A 16,664-nucleotide genomic window follows, 5' to 3' on the forward strand; every position below is an offset into this window, starting at 1 on the left:
CATAAATAATACCAACAAAATATTTTAATCATAGCTACAATTAATTTTTTTAAATTACAAGAAAACTATAAGACCCTATCAATATATTGGAAATTCTAAATGAAATATGCATTCCTCATGAAACAGAAAACACACATTACTAAAATTTTCCTGAGAAAGTAAAAAACGGGAATGCCTGGGTGGCTCAATGGTTTAGCGCCTGCCTTCAGCCCAGGGCGTGATCCTGGCGTCCTGGGATCGAGTCCCACGTCGGGCTCCCTGCATGGAGCCTGCTTCTCCCTCTGCCTGTGTCTCTGCCTCTCTCTCTCTCTTTCTCTCTCTCTGTCTCTTATGAATAAATAAATAAAATCTTTTTTTTAAAAAAAGGAAAAAGTAGATTACTTACCATGGAAGACTTGGAAATGTTAAAGAATTCCATGAAAAAGAATTAAATGAATGGTTATATAATTTGTGGGTGAATTCTACTAAGTTTTTTTTAAAAGATTTTATTTATTTATTCATGAGAGACACAGAGAGAGAGATAGGCAGAGACACAGGCAGAGGGAGAAGCAGGCTCCATGCAGGGAGCTCAACGTGGGACTCGATCCCGGGACGCCAGGATCCCACCCTGGGCTGCATGCAGCACTAAACCGCTGAGCCACCAGGGCTGCCCGTGAATTCTACTAAGTTATTGGGTGAATAATTCTGATTTTTTACAGACTTTTTCAGAACTTTTTTTTTAGAAGAACATTTAATTTAATAGCATTGATACCAAACCACCAAGGAGATAACACTAGAAATAACTATAGTTCAATCTCATTTATAAGTGTAGAAACAAGTATCCTAAATAAAATATTAGCAAATCAATTCAGAAGTATATTAAATAATATGATGATATGACCAAGTAGATTTTACCCTAAGATTTCAAGGATGGTTCAACATTACTATAACTGCCTACATTGACAGATTAAAAGAGAATAGGCCAATATTTGCAAAGAAAACAGTCAATAAAATTCAATACGCATTCATTTTTAAAAGGTAAAGAAGTTATCAAACTAAGTTTAAAAGGGAACTTGATGAAGCTGTCTGCTTCATACAGGAAGTACAGGACTGTACAGGGAATGTCATACTTTGTCATAATTTTGTGGTGAAACATCAGGAACATTCCCATTCAAGTCAAAAATAAGATACATGTACTCAGAGTTGCCTATAGTGTTTGTCCTTGAACTGGAGAGACCAGCCAGTACACTAGGTCTGGAAGAAAAAAGAGGTGTAAGGATGGAACAAAACCACAAGCTTTAGTTATTCACAAACTTTATTATAATCTAGCTAGAAAATCTAAAAGAATCAAATGACAAATTACCAGAATTTCAAACGTTTGCAAAGTGGCCAGATATGATAGTTGAATACTTAAATAATTTGCCTTTCTCTTCACCAGCAATAAAAAATAAGAGAAAAAAATCCAGTTAACAATAGTAATAGCAGTAAAATTCATTGGGGTAATCAAATAAACCCATGAATAAACCAAAGATGTATAAGACCTTTTTTCAGAATTCTGTAAAATATCATTAAATAATATAAAATTAATAAATAAATGGAATGATATGTTTAATTTCTTGATATGAGAACTCAATATTATAAACAGGTGATTCTTCCAAAATTGAATCTATTTTCTTTAAAAGATGTTATTTATTTGCTCATGAGAGACACAGAGTCAGAGACACAGGCAGAGGTAGAAGCAGGCTCCCTATGGGGAGCCTGATGCGGGACTTGATCCCAGGACACAAGGATCATGATCTGAGCCAAAGGCAGACGCTCAACCACTGAGCCATCCAGGTGCCCCAAAATTTAATCTTTAAATTCAAAATTGTCTCATTCAAAATTCCAGTGTTGTTTTATTTTTTAAGATTTTTATTTATTTATTCATGAAAGACGAGAGAGAGAGAGAGAGAGAGAGAGAGAGAGGCAGAGACACAGGCAGAGAAAGAAGCAGGCTTCATGCAGGGAGCCTGACATAGGACTCGATCCCTTGTCTCCAGGATCACACCCTGTGCCGAATGTGGCGCTAAATGGCTGAGCCACCGGGGCTGCCCTCCAGTGTTGCTTTAAAGTGAAAGTGACAAACTGATTCTAAAATGCATTTAGAAGATAAATTTCTGAGTCTAGTAAATATGGTTTTTAAAAAGAACAAAGATGGGTATATTTTCCTTAACAGTTTTGAAAATGTTACTCAAATAGGGGTGGTAGAAGGGGAGGAGGGCGGGGGGTGGGAGTGAATGGGTGATGGGCACTGGGGGTTATTCTGTATGTTAGTAAATTGAACACCAATAAAAAATAAATTAAAAAAAAAAGAAAATGTTACTCAAATTATATATAATTATATAGTTATTTTTATTATTATAAAAAGATATGTTCATGGTATAAGAATAGATAGTGGAACAGAAGAATGTCCAGAAATAGAGCCATGTTTACATGAGAACTTTGAGGTGCCTATTTTTCTCTTGCTAATGCCTTTCTAGTATTTCTTAGATTAAAAAAGATCATAGCCTCAAAAAAAAAATCATACCATCAAATAAGAGCAGGTAGAGGGTTATTAGTACACTTCCAAAAGTAGTAAAGCTACCTTAAATTATTCTTTCTTACACTCAAACTGGTACTTACATTATTTAAAACTTTTCATGCTTTTCCAGATGTTGATTCTCATAGAAAATATAGAAACATAACTGGAATTATACATTAAAGGAAGATCCTATTATTTATGTCTCATTGAGAACTAAAGTAGTATCTCTAAAATAAGATCATTTTGATCACCTTAATTTTTTTTAATCTTAGGGACTGCAGTTATGGGTCCTCCTGGCCCCCCTGGCTTTCCTGGAGAAAGGGGCCAGAAAGGTGATGAAGGCCCACCTGGAATATCTATTCCTGGATTTCCCGGACTTGATGGGCAGCCTGGGGCTCCTGGACTTCGAGGGCCTCCTGGCCCTCCTGGCCCTCACATCTCTCCTAGTAAGCTATACTTTTTCCCTAAATTCTGTGGTTTTTGTTTTGTTTTCATTTGTAAATAGATCCAGCTGAAGATTGGCATTATTCCACTGCTTCTTCTACTTTTGATTTTTGGTAATTCTTTGATGCTTAGATTTTCTCTTCATATTATCACCAATATTATATCTTCTTTTTGCTTATAGGTAGTTGTATTACTGCAGAGAAGTAACTGAAAATAGATCTTTTTTCTAGCCTGTCAACTTTCTTTTTGCTTAGTCTTCTGGATATTTCGCAACAATTAGCTTGCTATCCTTTATCTTAGGTGATGAGATATGTGAAACAGGCCCTCCAGGCCCTCCCGGATCTCCAGGTGATAGAGGACTCCAAGGAGAACAAGGAGTGAAAGGTTTGGCTCCCCCTGCTCCCCCGCAGTCATTCCTTCATTCCTTCAGATCTTCAGCCAAATGCCACATATCTTCCACTCTACCTCATCCACTCACTCTCATGGTCTTACTCACAAGACCATCTCATTACCAGTAGTGCATACTTCCATAATCTTGATTTCATGAATACCATTTTCTGACCACTTTATCCTTTCTAGCTCACTACCTATAACCTGACTCCAATATTACTTCAACCTCACTGATACCTGCCAACTTTGACTCTCCTTCAACCTTTTGATGTCCTTTCTTCCCTCTTAACCTATAAATGCATGATCAATCATTGTAAACAATCCCAAACATAAAACCTTGCCTCCTTTGCTCTCTTCTCACTTCATTATACACACTTGGAACAAAAGCCTGGTTTTGGTACTTCTAGATTACCACATCTTCTAACCCTACACCTGCTCTTTCCTCCTCAAATTTTTAATACCTCCTCTTCCATTCTCATTTTAAGATTGTGACCTGCTTCCTTTTTCATTGACCAACTGAAAAAATAACAGAATTTTCACAGATTGCCACTACCACATTCACCTACCTACATGTATCTATGCACATATATTCTACCTTCCTGCCTATTACTGTTACTATTCCAATCTAAAACCAATTCTTCTATTTGTACAATAAATTCCATTCCCTCTTGTTTTCCCAAGGATTTCATTCCAGAAATTCCTGCCTCTCCCACATCATCAGTTTTTCCCTTTTACTGGGTCACTTCCAGGAGCATACAAATATACCTTTTTTTCAGCTATATAAAAAATACCTTATCATAATCCTACTTCCCCTGCCAAATCCTGCTCTATTTCTCTGCTCCCATTGCAGCAAAACTCCAGAATTTTCTACTCTTTGTCTCTGGATACTATTCACTTCAATCAAGACTTTACTGCCCTAATCCACCACTCCATAGATGCTATTTTTTCCAAGTGACCAGCAGCCTATACTCTGCTAATCCAGAGTATCCAGTTTTTTACTATATTTTTCCATTTTTTGACACCTTCTTCACTTGTTCTGATTTTTTTTATACCTCCTTGGAATATTACATCTATTAGATATAGAGGTAGTGATAGAGATTGACATGTCTACATTATCTATCATCTATCTATCTATCTATCTATCTATCTATCTATCTATCTAATCATCTATCTATCTAGATTGATATAGATACGGATATATAGATATCGATAGCCCGTTATATATTTGTCTCTCTATATATTTCATTCTCTTTATATGTATATCAATTTATCTATATAATCTCCCATGCAATTGCCATCTAAAACAAAATATATAACTTTTCCAAGACTTTAGAAGACTCTTATGTTCCCTAGTCAGCACTCATAAAGGTAACCATCATTTTATCCTCTGTCATACAGTAATTTGCCTAATCTTGAACTTTGTATAAATGGAATCATACAGTATAGGCTCTTTTGTGTCTGGTTCTTTTACTGAATATTATGTCTGTAGGATATACCTATATTTTTGTTTGTAGCAATCTTTTTCAATGCTCTTTGGTATTTATTGTATTTATATGTCTAAATATTCATTCTAATGTCAATGGATATTTGGTCTAAGGCTATTATAAGTAAACCTGAACGTTCTTATATATTTTTTGTAGGATATAAGCATTCATTTCTGTTGTGTATATACCTGGGAATGGAATTGCTGGGTTCTAGGGGTAGGTGCAGGTTTTGTTTCCATAGATATCACCAACCATTTTCCAAAGTGGTTTTAGTTTCCTGTTACCTTATGACTTACTGATATTGAACATCTTTTCTTATAGTTCATATATTTTCTTTGTAAAATGCTTTTTTCCTATTTTTAATTGCGTTGTTGGATATATGTATCACAGCTATCTTCTCCCATTCTGTGACCTGGTTTTTTACTCTTTTTTTTGCATAAGTTATTAATTAAAAGAAATCCAGTCATTAATGTCTTCTTTCATGGCTAGTGTTGTTTATATTCTGTTTTAGAAATCTTTGCTTATCCCAAGAACCTGATGATATTTCTGTGTATTTTCTTCTAGAAGCTTTATCATTTTGACTTTTACAGTTTGATCTTCGAAGTGTCAAGTAATTTTCGTGTATAGTTTGAAGCAGGCATCAGTTTTTTCCCCATATATCCATATGACCCAGTACCGTATATCTATTTGATCCATATTCCCATATATCCAATTGACTCAGTATTGTAGTACAAAAGACCATCATTTCTCCAATGAATTACATTAGCACTGTTATAAATCTTACGAGACTATATATGTGTCTATTTCTGACCTATTTTGTTCATTGTTCTATTTGTTTCTCCTTGCACCAGTGCTAGACTATATGAATTTTGTAGCTTTATACTAAGTCTTGGCTTACTTTCCATTTCCATATGTATTTTAAATTTATCTATCCAACTTTTAATTTTGGAAGCCCTGAGCATTTTAGTCCTTGTTCCTCCTCTGTATTCGAACTCACTCAGTCACATGACTTTAAATACCACCTATTTGCCAATGACTTTCAAATTTATGTCTCCTGTCAAAATATAACTCTTTTCCTCTATATTAGTATATCCAACTATCTACCTAACATTTTAAACTTGACATCTTGATCAAGCTAAAGTCCTGATCTCTGCTACCTCTCCCCCATAATTTTACCACTTATGTCTTCCCTTTTTTAAATGCAGGCCTCCCTAGCCTTTTGGTTGCTTGGGCTAAAAATACATTGGAGTCATCTTTGATTCTCTTCTTTTGCATTCCATGTATGATCCATGAGAAAATCCCATTAGCTCTATTTTCAGATATATCCAGAATCTAACCAGTTCCCGTCTTCTTCATTTCCATCACTCTGGGATTAGCCATCATCTTTCCAAGATTACTACAGCAATAGCCACTTAAATGGTTACCCTATTTCAATCATTGCATTTCCATTCTATTCTCAATATAGCAGCCAGAGACATCCTTTTAAACTTAAGTCATATCATCTTGCTTTTCTGTTTACCTATTCTATTGGATTCTCATTTCACTCATAGTAAAAACCAGGATTTATGGTGGCCTATGTGACATTTTATTATACTTCCAATCACTAACCTGTGAACTCTCTGACCTGCTTCCCCTTCCTCTCTCTACTTAAACAATGTGGTATCCTTGATGTTTCTTAAATATGCCACACATGACCATTCTTTCTTCTTAGGATACTCTATACTCATTAGGTACATGCCCTTGCGTTAAGTTTTTTTTTTTTTAATCATATATCATCATCTCATTTGACCACACTGTTAAAATCGCAAACTGCTACCCATCCTTAGTATGTCCATTTGCATTTAACCAGGTGTAGTTTTTCTATAAATATAACAATCTTTATTTTTTTCTTTTTTTAAAATTATTTTATTGGAGTTCAATTTACCAACATATAGCATAACACCCAGTGCTCACCCCGCCAAGTGCCCCCCTCAGTGCCCATCACCCAGTCACACCAACCCCCCACCCTCCTCCCCTTCCACTACCTCTTGTTCATTTCCCAGAGTTAGCTGTCTCTCATGTTCTGTCACCCTCACTGTTATTTTCACTTATTTTCTCTCCTTTCCCTTTATTCCCTTTCACTAATTTTTATATTCCCCAAATGAATGAGACCATATAATGTTTGTCCTTTTCCAATTGACTTATTTCACTCAGCATAATACCCTCCAGGTCCATCCACATCGAAGCAAATGGTGGGTATTTGTCATTTCTAATGGCTGAGTAATATTCCATTGTATACATAGACCACAGCTTCTTTATCCATTCATCTTTTGATGGACACCAAGGCTCCTTCCACAGTTTGGCTATTGTGGACATTGCTGCTATAAACATCGGGGTGCAGGTGTCCCGGCGTTTCACTGCGTCTGTACCTTTGGGGTAAATCCCCAGCAGTGCAATTGCTGGGTCATAGGGCAGATCTATTAACTCTTTGAGGAACCTCCACACAGTTTTCCAGAGTGGCTATACCAGTTCACATTCCCACCAACAGTGCAAGAGGGTTCCCCTTTCTCCACATCCTCTCCAACATTTGTTGTTTCCTGTCTTGTTAATGTTCACCATTTTCACTGGTGTGAGGTGGTATCTCATTGTGGTTTTACCTGATGGCCAGTGATGCGGAGCATTTTCTCATGTGCTTGTTGGCCATGTCTATGTCATCCTCTGTGAAATTTCTGTTTATGTCTTTTGTCCATATCATGATTGGATTGTTTGTTTATTTGCTGAGTTTAATAAGTTCTTTATAGATCTTGATACTAGCCCTTTATCTGATAGGTCATTTGCAAATATCTTCTCCCATTCTGTAGGTTGTCTTTTAGTTTTGTTGACTGTTTCTTTTGCTGTGCAGAAGCTTTTTATCTTGATGAAGTCCCAATAATTCATTTTTGCTTTTGTTTCTCTTGCCTTCATGGATGTATCTTGCAAGGAACTGCTGTGCCAAGTTCAAAAAGGGTGTTGCCTGTGTTTTCCTCTAGGATTTTGATGGAATCTTGTCTAACTTTTATTTTTTTTTTATTTTATTTTATTTTTTTAAATTTTTATTTATTTATGATAGTCACAGAGAGAGAGAGAGAGGCAGAGACATAGGCAGAGGGAGAAGCAGGCTCCATGCACCGGGAGCCCGACATGGGATTCGATCCCGGGTCTCCAGGATCGCGCCCTGGGCCAAAGGCAGGCGCCAAACCGCTGCGCCACCCAGGGATCCCTTGTCTAACTTTTAGATCTTTCATCCATTTTGAGTTTATCTCTGTGTATGGCGTAAGAGAATGGTCTAGCTTAATTCTTCTGCATGTGGATGTCCAATTTTCCCAGCACCATTTATTGAAGAGACTGTCTTTTCCAGTGGATAGTCTTTCCTCCTTTGTCAAATATTAGTTGACCATAAAGTTGAGGGTCCACTTCTGGATTCTCTATTCTGTTCCACTGATCTATGTGTCTGTTTTTGTGACAGAACCACACTGTCTCTTTATTTTTTTTTTTGTATACATTTTTGGAGTTCAAAATTTCCGACATATAGTATGTCACCCAGTGCTCATCCCGTCAAGTGCCCCTCTCAGTGCCTATCACCCAGTGACCCCATCCCCTCACCCACCTCCCCTTCCACTAACCCCTTGTTCGCTTCCAAGAGTTAGGAATCTCTCATGTTTTGTTACGCTCTCTGATTTTTCCCACTCATTTTTTCTGCTTTCCCCTATGATCCTTTTCACTATTTTTTATATTCCCCATATGAGTGAAACCATATGATTGTCCCTCTCCGATTGACTTACTTCACTCAGCATAATACCCTCCAGTTCCATCCAAGTTGAAACAAATGGTGGGTATTGATCATTTCTAATGGCTGAGTAATATTCCATCGTATATATAGACCACTTCTTCTTTATTCAGTCATCTAAAAATGGACAGCAAGGCTCCTTCCACATTTTGGCTATTTTGGACATGGCTGCTATAAACATTGGAGTGCAAGTGTCTCAGCTTTTCACTGCGTCTGTATCTTTGGGGTAGATCCCCAGTAGCACAATTGCTGGATCATAGGGTAGCTCTATTTTTAACTCTTTGAGGAACCTCCACACAGTTTTCCAGAGTGGCTTCACCTGTTCACATTCCCATTAACAGTGCAAGAGGGTTCCCCTTTCTCCACATCTTCTCCAACATTTGTTATTTCCTGTCTTGTTAATTTTCACCATTCTCACTGGTGTAAAGTGGTATCACATTGAGGCTTTGGTTTGTATTTTCCTTATGGCAAGTGATGCAAAGCATTTTCTCCTATGCTTGTTGGCCATGTCTATGTCTTCTTTGGTGAGATTTTTGTTCGTGTCTTCTGCCCATTTCATTATTGGATTGTTGGTTTCTTGGGTGTTGAGTTTGGTAAGTTCTTTATAGATCTTGGACACTAGCCCTTTATCAGATATGTCATTTGTAAATATCTTCTCCCATTCTGTAGATTGTCTTTTAGTTTTGTTGACTGTTTCTTTTGCTGTGCAGAAGCTTTTTATCTCGGTGAAGTCCCAATAGTTCATTTTTGCTTTTTTCCCTTGCCTTCATAGATGTATCTTGCAAGAAGTTGATGTGGCCAAGGTAAAAAATGGTGTTCCCTGTGTTCTCCTCTAGGATTTTGATGGATTCTTGACACACATTTAGGTTTTTCATCCATTTTGAATTTATCTTTGTGTATGGTGTAAGAGAATGGTCTAGCTTAATTCTTCTGCATGTGGCTGTCCAGTTTTCCCAACACCATTTATTGAAGAGACTTTTTCCAGTGGATAGTCTTTCAAGCTTTGTCAAATGTTAGTTGACCAAAGAGTTGAGGGCCCATTTCTGGGTTCTCTATTCTGCTCCATTGATATGTGTCTGTTTTTGTGTTAGTACCACAATGTCTTAATGATCACAGCTTTGTAGTACAACTTGAAATCTGACATTATGATGCCCCTGGCTCTGGTTTTCTTTTTCAATATTCCCCTGGCTATTCAGGGTCTTTCTGATTCCTCACAAATTTTAAGATTATTTGTTTCAACTCTCTGAAGAAAGTCCATGGTATTTTTTAAAAATATTTTATTTATTTATTCATGAAAGACACACAGAGAGGCAGAGACACAGGCAGAGGGAGAAGCGGGCTCCAGGCAGGGAGCCAGATGTGGGACTCGATCCCGGGACTCCAGGGTCATGCCCTAGGCCGAAGGCAGACACTTAACCACTGAGCCACCCGGGCGTCCCAAGTCCATGGTATTTTGATAGGGATTGCATTGAATGTGTAAATTTCCCTAGGTAGCAGAGACATTTTCACAATATTAATCCTTCCAATCCATGAGCATGGAATATTTTTGATCTCTTTGTGTCTTCCTCAGTTTCTTTCAGAAGTGTTCTGTAGTTTTTAGGGTGTAGATCCATTACCTCTTTGGTTAGGTTTATTCCTAGGTATCTTATGGTTTGGGGTATAATTGTAAATGGGATTGACTCCTTAATTTCTCTTTTTTCAGTGTCATTGTTAGTGTAGAAAAATGCCACTGATTTCTGGGCATTGATTTTGTATTCTGCCACACTGCCGAATTGTTGTATGAGTTCTAGTAATCTTGGAGTGGAGTCTTTTTGGTTTTCTATGTACAGTATCATGTCATCTGTGAAGAGGGAAGAGTTTGACTTCTTGTTTACCTATTTGAATGCCTTTTATTTCTTTTTGTTGTCTGATTGCTGAGGCTAGGACTTCTAATACTATGTTGAATAGCACTGGTGAGAGTGGACATCCCTGTTGTGTTCCTGATCTTAGGGGAAAGGCTCTCAGTTTTTCCCCATTGAGAATGATATTTGCTGTGGGCTTCCAATAGATGACCTTTAAGATGCTGAGGAATGTTACCTCTACCCCTACACTCTGGAGAGTTTTGATCAGGAATGGATGACGTATTTTGTCAAATGCTTTCTCTGCATCTATTGAGAGGATCATATGGTTCTTGTTTTTTTCTCTTGTTGATGTGATCTATCACGTTAATTGTTTTATGAATGTTGAACCACTCTTGCATTCTGGGGTTAAATCCCACTTGGGCATGGTCAATAATCTTAATGTACTATTGAATCCTATTGGCTAGTATCTTGCTGAGAATTTTTGCATCCATATTCATCAAGGATATTGGTCTATAATTCTCCTTTTTGGTGGAGTCTTTCGTTTTGGAATTAAGGTGATGCTGGCCGCCTCATAAAAAGAGTTTGGAAGTATTCTGTCCCTTTCTATTCTTTGGAACAGCTTTAGTAGAATAGGTATTATTTCTTCCTCAAACATTTGATAGAATTCCCCTGGGAAGACATCTGGCCCTGGACTATTGTGTATTGGGAGGTTTTTGATGACTGCCTCAATTTCCTCCCTGGTTATAGGCCTGTTCAGGTTTTCTATTTCTTCCTGTTCCAGTTGTGGTAGTTTGTGGTTTTCCAGAAATGCATCCATTTCTTCTAGATTGCCTAATTTATTGGCATATAGCTGCTGTAATACGTTTTTAAAATTGTTTGTATTTCCTTGGTATCGGTTATAATCTCTCCTCTTTCAATCATAACTTTATTAATTTGAGTCTTTTTTCAATAAGGCTGGTAATGGTTTATCTATCTTATAAATTCTTTCACAGAAGCAAATCCTGGTTTTGTTGATCTGTTCTATAGTTCTTCTGGTCTCTATTTCATTGAGTTCTGCTTGAATCTTTATTTTTTTCCCTCTTCTGCTTGGTGTTGGTTTTATTTGCTGTTTTTTTGTCCATTTCCTTTAGGTGCGAGGTTATCGTGTGTATTTGAGTTTTTTTCTAGTATTTTGAGGGATGTTTTATTGCGGTATATTTCCCTCTTAGGACTGCTTTTGCTGCATCCCAAAGATTTTGAACCGTTGTATCTTCATTCTCATTAGTTTCCATGGATCTTTTTAATTCTTCTCTAATTTCATGGTTGACCCATTCATCTTTTAGTAGGATGCTCTTTTACCTCCCGTGTTTGAGTTTCTTCCAAATTTCTTCTTGTGATTGAGTTCCAGTTTCAAAGCATTGTGGTCTGAAAATATGCAGGGGACAATCCCAATCTTTTGCTATTGGTTGAGACCTGATTTGTGATCCAGTATGTGGACTATTCTGGAGAAAGTTCCTTGTGCACTTGAATGTGTATTCAGTTGCCTTTGGATGTAAAGTTCTGTAAATATCTATGAAATCCATCTGGTCCAGTGTATCATTTAAAGCCCTTGTTTCTTTGGTGATTTTATGCTTGGAATATCTGTCATTTGCAGCACGTGCCAGGTTGAAGTCTCCTACTATTAGTGTATTATTATCTAAGTATGTCTTTACTTTGGTTATTAATTGATTGATATACTTTGTAGCTCCCACGTTAGGGGCATGAATAGTCATGATTGTTAGGTCTTCTTGTTAGATAGACCCTTTAAGTATGATATAGTGTCCTTCTTCATCTCTTACTATAGTCCTTGGGATAAACTTTAATTTATCTGATACCAGGATTGCTACCCCAGGCTTCTCTTGAGGACCATTTGAATGGTAAATGGCTCTCGATCCTTTCATTTCCAGGTTGGAGGTGTCTTTGATCTAAAATGAGTCTCTTTTAGACAGTAAATAGATGGGTCTTGCTTTTTTATCCAGTCTGAAACCGTGTGTCTTTTGATGGGATCATTTAGCCCAACACATTCAGAGTTACTATTGAAAGATATGAATTTAGTGTCATCTTAATACCTATTCAGTCCCTGATTGTTATTTAGATTATTTCTTTGGGCTTCCTCTTTCTTTCTCTTTTTAAAGATTTTATTTATTTATTCATGAGAGACACACAGAGACAGAGACAGAGAGGCAGAGACACAGGCAGAGGGAGAAACAGGCTCCATGCAGGGAGCCCGACATGGGACTCGATCCCGGGACTCCAGGATCATGCCCTGGGCGGAAGGTGCCACTAAACCGCTGAGTCACCCAGGCTGCCCAGGCTTCCTCTTTCTTTTACAGGTCCCTCTTAATATTTCTTGCAGAGCTGGTTTGGTGGTCACATATTCTTTCAATTTCTGCCTATCTTGGAAGCTTTCTATCTCTCCTTCTATTCTGAATGAGAGCCTTGCTGGATAAAGTATTCTTGGCTGAATGTTTTTATCATTTAATACCCTGAGTATATCCTGTCAGCCCTTTCTGGCCTGCCAGGTCTCTATGGAGAGGTCTTCTGTTAATCTAGTATTTCTCCCCATAGAAGTTAAGACTCTCTTGTCTCTTGCTGCTTTAAGGATTTTATCTTTGGAATTTGCAAGTTTAACTATTAAATTCTGAGGTGTTGAATGGTTTCTATTGATTTTTGGGGAGGTACCTCTCTACCTCCTGGATCTGAATGCCTCTTTCCATCCCCAAATTAGGGAAGTATTCAGCTATAATATTCAAATATGCATTCTGGCCCTCTGTCCCTCTCAGCGTTTTCTGGAACCCCAATTATATATAGATTTTTCCTTCTGAGGCTATCATTTATTTCCCTTAACATTTCTTCATGGTCTTTTAAGTGGTTTTCTCTTTTTTCCTCAGCTTTCTTCCTTGCCATCAACTTGTCTTCTATGTTACTCACTCTTTCTTCCACCTCTTTATCCCTCATCATTAGGACCTCCAGTTTGGATTGCATCTCATTTAATTGATTTTTAATTTTGTCCTGATTAGATCTAAATTCTGCAGTCATGAAATCTCTTGAATCCTGTATGCTTTTTTCCAGAGCCACCAGTAGCTTTATAATTGTGCCTCTGTATTGGCTTTCTGATATCGAATTGTAATCCATGTTCTGTAACTCTGTGGCAGAGTGTACTGTTTCTGATTCTTTCTTTTGTGGTGATTTCTTCCTTCTGGTCATTTTTGCTCAGTGCAGAGTGGCTGTATGAGAGGGATGAGTTAAGAATATCAACCACAACCTAAGTAAACTTCACCCTAGATGATTCTGAGGATGCCAGAGACCAGAAAATGAAAATAAAGATCAGAACAAAATAAAAGGACTACCAAAGTGAAAAATAAATTTAAAAAAGAGTAGTAAAAAATAAAAGGCCAAGAATCCCAAAAGAGAAGAAAAAAAAAGAGAAAAAGAAGTGAAAAAAGCAAAAGTAAAGAGGAGGAAAAAGAAAAAGAAAAGAGAAGACAAGGGGTGGGACTAGGACATAATGATGGTGAAGAAGAAGATGATGGTGAAGAAGTTGGAGAGAGAATGTAGAGGGTTATCTTCTTGGTTCTGAGTGTATTAAGTTCTGTATGTTAGAAGATGCTCAGTCCCAAATCTATATAAAGCAGCAATACTTGTAGAAAGCCCCACCATTGACCACCAAAACACAAACGGGATAAAAGAGGGAGGCAGAATGGGAATGAAGAGAGAATATAATCTCACAGAATTAACCAGCACAGTATTCCACTTGGTTTTGGGTTCATGCTGGTCATGTTTTAGAAGGTATTAACTTCCACCATTGTAGAGCAAAATGAGGCAGAGAAAACAAAAAACACAAATAAAAAAAAACATATCTTGTGTATCTCCCAAAATTAAATTGAGTATGTTGAAGGGAATCTAGAAGTGGAAAATATGCCTAAGACATGTAATTGTAGTAATATGAAAGTCAAAAAAGGAGAAACTTAAAAATGTAGAGGTGGTAAGACATTGTGTTGAGGCGGGAAATGAGAAAAATATTAGAAATTTTTAGTCTGGGGCAGCCCCGGTGGCGCAGCGGTTTGGCGCCGCCTGCAGCCCAGGGCGAGATCCTGGAGACCCTGGATCGAGTCCCACGTCAGGATCCCTGCATGGAGCCTGCTTCTCCCTCTGCCTGTGTCTCTGCCTCTCTCTCTCTCTCTCTCTCTCTCTCTGCATCTCTATGAATAAATAAATAAAATTAAAAAAAAAAGAAATTTTTAGTCTGATATAAAAATAATTGTACTGGAAAAGGGGGAGAAAAGGGGGGTACCCTCTAGGTCTATATACTATAAAGTCCTTGAATTCCCCTGGAGCTTTCCAGTGCTGCTTGGTGAAGAACTTTATCTTCCCTGGTTCTTCCAGCTGATCTTCTGGTGGCGGGCCTACTGTGCTGATTCTCAGGTGTGTGCACCTGAGGGAGCTGCCCCGCCCCCTGCGGGTACCGAGCTCAGTGGGAGCTGTTTACCCCATGAGGCCTCAGTTCCCTGGAGTCCCCACCCCTCCCAGGCACAGGGTGAAATAAGGAGGAACAACCACACTGGTGGCAGCTAGGTCTCCATCCCTGGAGTCAGCTCCCCACAATAACTACCACGGTCTTCCAGTCCGCACTGACCTAGATGCTCCCTGGCAGCGCTGTTGCGCTGATCTGCGCCGCTTGTGGGCGCCCAGCGGTAGGAGAGTCCTTGCCGTCCTGTGTCCTCCCCACTTCTGCCTGTCCCTGGGGGCAGTGCAGGATCATGGGCTGTGTCCGCTCTGGAATCTCACTGTCGGGGGGCGGGGCGCAGCTCCCGAAGGCAGCAGGGTGCAGACCCCTCTGTCCCGAGTCACCCGTCTAACTGACTGGCTTCTCCCCGAGGCCCGCCTGGTTCATGCTTCAGCCCTTTACCGAAATCCGTTCACAGTTTGTGGCGTGCTCTCCTTCGGGCGCACTTCCTCTATTAGTGACTCCGGGAAACTGGAGCCTTCGCTGCCCCTCCTGCGTTTCTGCCCAATTTCCCTAAGAACTTTTCCATCTGGGAAGAATCCGGTGCGTATTTTTAAAATTCCTGTTTCTCAGAGGCTGGGCTTTCCTATCCTGGAGGCTTCTGCCCGGCATTAGCCCAGCTCCTCATGGTGCCCCTTCCCCACTTGATTCTTTTATTTTTTTCCGCCTTCCTACCTTGCTAGATGCGAAAACCCTTCTCTCTGTAGTGTTCCGGCTGTTCTCTCTTTAAATCTCAGGTTGAATTCGTAGGTGTTCAGGATGATTTGAAAGTTATCTAGGTAAGTTGGTGGGACCAGGTGAGTTGAGGACCCCTACTCCTCCACCATCTTGCCCCCTGGAAATATTATAACACCTTTATATATATCTGACATATATAAATATAACACTTTTATATATTTATATATATATGTGACATATATATGTTAATAATGTGCTACCTTCAGTGTTTATTATCCCTTTCCACTGACAGAATGTAAACACCATGAAGGCATAGATTTTTGCCTGTTTTGTTTTGCCTGTTTTGTTTTGTCTGTTTGTGTACCAGTATATCATAGACACCTGGAAAATTACTTGGCAAATAATAGCAAATATTTATCAAATGAATTGATACTAATATAGGCTTTTCTAAACTATACTGTTGGGTAGGAATGTTGCCCCTTGGTCCTAACTTCTTTAGAACCTATCTAAAGGAGATAGACATACCCCTTTAAGTAAAATTTATTTCTCATTATGGTTTTCTCTAGGTGACAAAGGTGATACCTGCTTCAACTGTATTGGAACTGGCGTTTCAGGGCCTCGAGGTCAACCTGGTCTCCCAGGTCTTCCAGGTCCTCCAGGTAAAACATTCTGCCTCCAGGCAATCTTTGTAAAGTATTTCTTGGCTATATTTTAGTGAGCTCATAGTTTTATAGTGATGCCAGCTTCTCACTTTATAGCAAGTCTCTCATATCCATAAATAATTAAATATGAAATGCCTGTATCTGCTATGAAATAAATTATGCTCTTGTTTCTAATACCTGAAAGCTACCAATATTTTCTATTAAAGCATTTTGACAATATTATTCTAGGAAATATATCTTCCCTGTTTTCCATATGGTGGAGAAAATAACTCTTACAGAGTCAAACTTCTTCCTTC

The 16,664-nt window shown here is 38.4% G+C and overlaps 1 protein-coding gene across 3 annotated transcripts in view; it reads left to right on the forward strand.

Moving 5' to 3' along the window:
- The window catches only part of COL4A5 (collagen type IV alpha 5 chain), a 266,238-nt gene that overhangs the window by 168,666 nt on the left and 80,908 nt on the right, over positions 1-16,664 (forward strand). For all 3 annotated transcript variants that reach the window (XM_049107518.1, XM_025431466.3, XM_049107517.1), the window contains exons 20-22: positions 2,812-2,985; positions 3,284-3,367; positions 16,273-16,365. In XM_049107518.1, coding sequence (XP_048963475.1) covers positions 2,812-2,985; positions 3,284-3,367; positions 16,273-16,365 — 351 coding nt within the window. The remainder of the gene's footprint in view (positions 1-2,811; positions 2,986-3,283; positions 3,368-16,272; positions 16,366-16,664) is intronic.

The sequence above is a fragment of the Canis lupus genome, chromosome X (assembly GCF_003254725.2).
Source record: "Canis lupus dingo isolate Sandy chromosome X, ASM325472v2, whole genome shotgun sequence".
Taxonomy (NCBI): domain Eukaryota; kingdom Metazoa; phylum Chordata; class Mammalia; order Carnivora; family Canidae; genus Canis; species Canis lupus.